This window comes from Humulus lupulus, chromosome 9, assembly GCF_963169125.1.
Source record: "Humulus lupulus chromosome 9, drHumLupu1.1, whole genome shotgun sequence".
Taxonomy (NCBI): Eukaryota; Viridiplantae; Streptophyta; class Magnoliopsida; order Rosales; family Cannabaceae; genus Humulus; species Humulus lupulus.
In genome coordinates this window covers 13,524,351-13,528,710 of record NC_084801.1, presented here as the reverse complement: position 1 = coordinate 13,528,710, position 4,360 = coordinate 13,524,351, and the positions used below count along the sequence as shown (strand labels likewise).

Below are 4,360 nucleotides of genomic sequence, written 5' to 3'. Positions count from 1 at the left end.
TAATTTCGACCATGAACAATATAATCATCCAAAGATAAGAGTATATACATATAAATATATATATATTTATAGGGAATATACTCATTTGGTACCCTATGTTTTTGCAAAGTATCATTTTGGTACCTTCTGTTTTCAATAATACTCATATAGTACCCTATATTTTAAAATCGTACATATTTGGTACCCTAAACTCAGATTTGATACTTTGCAAAAATACAGAGTACCAAATGAGTATATAGTGACTATTATTAATCTGTTATGAGGTTTTCAAGCTCTAATGACTATTTCAAAGTATTGATCTTTTTTTAAAAAAAAAAATATTATCACTTGGTATAGAATTCAAGTTCATCTCTACTTCTCTAGTAGAGATTAATAAAACTATATCAGCTAGATTTGGTTAAGCAAAATCTGACAAAAACCACCAATTAGTAATGCCTTCAATGTGTAACAATTAAAATTTTACAAAAATTTACAAAGCCTAAAAGAATACTCCCTCTTTCTCTCTCTCTTTTCCTTCTTTCACCACAAGTAGTTTCTTTCTGAGGTTTTAATAACCTGCTCTTGTTCTTTGCTGTGTCCTCCTTTTTCCAACATTTTAGGAGGATGAGGAGAAACAAAAGGAACATTTAGTACATTGTCACCACTGACATATACCACTCTAAAAATGTCATACTTAAGTTCAAGCGAAAATCGTTCGAGGTATGGTAACATTGAACTTCTATGATCTGTTAGAATCCATGAGTAACAAAATTGGAGGCCCTTCCACACATAGAAGCAGGCTGCAACTGGCTTGTTTTGGCATTTCAAGCAAACCCCAGATGTTACACCATCCATTCTTAGAAAACTTGACTTGAAAAGTGCTAAGCAGGCATAAGAGAGATCATTTATGTCATTTTTGGAACTAAGAGATGCTACACTCATGGAGATTGTGTCACCTCTGCAGAATTTTGCAGCACTGCCACTGTCTCTCGACTCGCCAGCATACGAATCAAAGAAGCTATGCTCGGCTAAGATAGCCATGCTTGAGATGTTGGTCAGCATTGAGAGCTGGAGAAAATAATTCAAGTGTTTATTTTGGATCCAGGAGTAAAAAGTCTCACTAGAATAAGCAAAATTTTGCTGTACAACTTCTCTCACTTTCTCTATGATACAAAATGGTTAAAATGCCTATATTTTGTTTGACATATTGGAGTCTACACATGATTTTTGTTAAGGTAAAACTTCAAACTATTATCCAACTTACAAAATCTATGGAGAAACATAAGATCTTCATGCATTCTGATTTGTTTTCTGCCCCAAATCATTAATTATTATTTTTTTAAAAAAAAAATATAAATGAATAAAGGATATGTTAGTGGGTTCTGTAAAGATGATGTGTGAGAGTTTTAGTTGGATTGAAAATTAGAAAGAGAATCTGAGTCAAATATATATGAAATGTGTGTCACTTCATGAATTTACTATAATGTACCACTGCACATCTAATTTTTTGGAACTAAATAAAGAAATACAAAAAGCAATAGCAATAGCAATAGAACTTACAAGGGTTGCAATTAGTGATTCTTTGTTCTCACAAGACTTCTTCAACCATGCACCATACCATAGAATCTGAAATAGTCATAGCCCCATTTTTTATTTTCATTAAAAAGACAGCACATAAATTCTTTCAGCAAAATGTATTCAACATACTAAAACTGATAGAGATATTAAGAGTGCTCCAATAAGAACATTAACTGTATATAATACATATTTTTTTAGTTAAGAACATAAATTTTGGTAATTGGTTTTAGTTGAACTAGAATTGAGAATTTTAGTAACAATATATAATATATTCTCATGAATCCCTTTTCAATTTTTTTTTTTTGTATTGGTCATAGTTGAATGTTTTAAACATACCCACAAGTACATATTTCAAAAGATAAGAATGGAAAATAACATTTATTTAAAAAGAGTGAAACAAAGAAGACACAATGGAAAAAGGGCAATTTTAGTAACTTTTTTTGACAAACTTTTTCAAGCTTAGGAAGTTAGGATTACAAAATCATATAGCTAAAGATCATTAAAGTGAAAAATAAATATTATTGGTTGACCAAAACGAAACAAGCATACATTTATATGAAAGAATCAATTAAATAATATATTACCATATTTCCATGGATGCTCTGAAGTAAAGAACTTTGAACACAACCAAGGCTCTCAGTACACAAAGAGAAATGCTTTAGTGCTTCAATAAGATCATCAACCAGAACCACAGTTGGCCTAAAAGCAAAGAAGCTTATATCCAAATTCCTATTGTTGAATGGAATGAAGCAAGCAGCCATAAATTCGATCACTTTTTGGTTCCACTTTGGATTGTTGTTGTTTCTGGTTTCTCAATCTTCTACAATGATTTAAAACAGAGGTTTAAAAACTTCATAGGGAACTAGAAACTTCGATGATGAGAAAGTTCTTATTATGCAGTCGTTGAGATGATTAGAGAAGTTGGCCTGGTCATGGTGACTTGCGTGGTCTTTTTTGGCTTCTTCTTTGTCTTTAGAAACATTATTAGTTGGAAAAGACCAAAGAAAATGTATATTATTTGTTGGACTAATGATGAGGAAAACCAAATGCATGGTTTTGACTGTTTCTAGATGTTTTGATTTTTGTAACATTTTTTCTTTTTGATAAGAGTAGAAAATTTGGACTTTTTAGTATAAAGAAGTTGTGTAGTGTGACATGTGTATTGTGTAGCATATGCACAAATTCTAGTTCTAGATCTTCAACAGTTCAGAAAATGTATTGTATCAAGTTATTATATTGTATAAAATCCGGTCTAAACTTGACCACCTAATTCTCCACAACTAGATATTCTGTCCATACATTTTAATACATGGTAATGATATTAATATAAATGTAAGGTGAACTTTTTTCTTTCTTTAGAAAAGACTAATGAGTGAGACACCTGATTAAATAGGGTGATTTATTATTTGTTTCTCAAGAATTTCTAGGAAAGTAGAGAACATACATATATTGTTGTTAAAACTTGTCAAAAGAAAATTAATATATAATGCCATTGTGTCATTGTTTCGTGGATGAAATTAGTTTGTAAGGATCTTTAATGTTGTGAGTCCTTTTTGTATCAGATTTTTTTGAACGAAGATATAATATAATCACTGCTAATTTCTAAATAATGTGCTATACTAAAATATGGAGACTTTAATATTGTGGGACAACTATATTTGTGTATGGTCCTGAATAACATTATCGGTCTCCCTAAAACATTGCTTCTACTTTTTTTTTTTTTGGTTATAAGATTATACTCGTATATAACCAGTTCTTTTTTCTAAAATTAAAATTAAATAAGAAAGCACAAATTAAGAAAATAATTGTAGAAGTACAGGGATTTAAATCTCCTTTACTCTTGCTAATATTTTTCATTATAATTTTTGTCAAATTTCTAAATGAATTCAAATGAGTAACTTAAATTAAATTAGGTTCAAATTTATTCATAAAGTTAATATATTTTTATTAATTGAAAGCTGATAAAAATAAAAATGTAACTATTTCCCTTTTGTATTTGTATTTATTTCATAGTTAACAAACTTTTAGAACAAATATTATAGTGTAGTTAGGACTTTTATTTTAGACAACTTTTTTAAGACTTTTATTATGCATAATTATAATATATATATATATAATTGCATAAATTTATTTTTTTCTAAATTTTTCACATCCTAAGACAACTCCATTTCATTTCAGCCTCGTGTTGTTAACAAAAGAGTAATAAGTTCTCTCCCCTTACAATTGTAATACTTGTTTTTACAAAATAATTTTCTTCACAACCCTAAAAAAAACTAAATAAGACGATGGCCCCACTCAGTCTAAATTTCATTATGTGGGTCTTATCTTATGTTTATGAAACATTAAAGTCAAAAACCATGAGCTTTAGTTAGTGACAGTGGTGCGAACAGTACAATACAATGCATACATATATAAAGTTTGTAAAGCCACCCACACCTCTCGACGTCTGCGCTCACTTGTTTTGCTCACCTATTTGCTGACGAACAACTAAAGCCTTTTTTTTATTATTAATTATTATTTGGGTTTTAAGATTATTCTAAACAAAATTTGCTGAACGTCACTGTTTAAATTTTCATGTTCAAAATCACAAAAGAACTTCTAAAATGCTTTTAAACGACAATACTCCATTGACCACTGATTATTACTATATTCTTAATTTGGATCTAAATTTAAGTTTTGCTACCATCAAATTTAAGATGAGCCCTTTAATACAATTATACACACATTTATATGGAAAATTTATGGCTCGTTATTATCTAAAAGACAACTCAATATTTAAGCCTACCTCCAGTCCAGACTATGC

General features: G+C 29.5%; 1 protein-coding gene across 1 annotated transcript; it reads right to left on the bottom strand.

Moving 5' to 3' along the window:
* Nucleotides 1-409: 409 nt before the first annotated feature.
* On the bottom strand, nucleotides 410-3,048 carry LOC133800470 (uncharacterized). Its single transcript, XM_062238433.1, has 3 exons — nucleotides 2,142-3,048; nucleotides 1,540-1,605; nucleotides 410-1,047 (listed from the first exon to the last, which is right to left on the bottom strand). Exons 1-3 carry the CDS (start codon nucleotides 2,316-2,318, stop codon nucleotides 520-522), a joined length of 771 nt encoding a protein of 256 aa, XP_062094417.1. The 5' UTR covers nucleotides 2,319-3,048; the 3' UTR covers nucleotides 410-519.
* Between the last annotated feature and the right edge of the window lie 1,312 nt (nucleotides 3,049-4,360).

Coding starts and splice junctions, on each gene's coding strand:
- LOC133800470 (XM_062238433.1), bottom strand. CDS start 2,318: ATGGCTGCTTGCTTCATTCCATTCAACAATAGGAATTTGGATATAAGC. Junction 1,606..2,141: donor AGAGCATCCATGGAAATATG/GTAATATATTAT, acceptor TGACTATTTCAG/ATTCTATGGTATGGTGCATG. Junction 1,048..1,539: donor AATCACTAATTGCAACCCTT/GTAAGTTCTATT, acceptor TATTTTCTCCAG/CTCTCAATGCTGACCAACAT.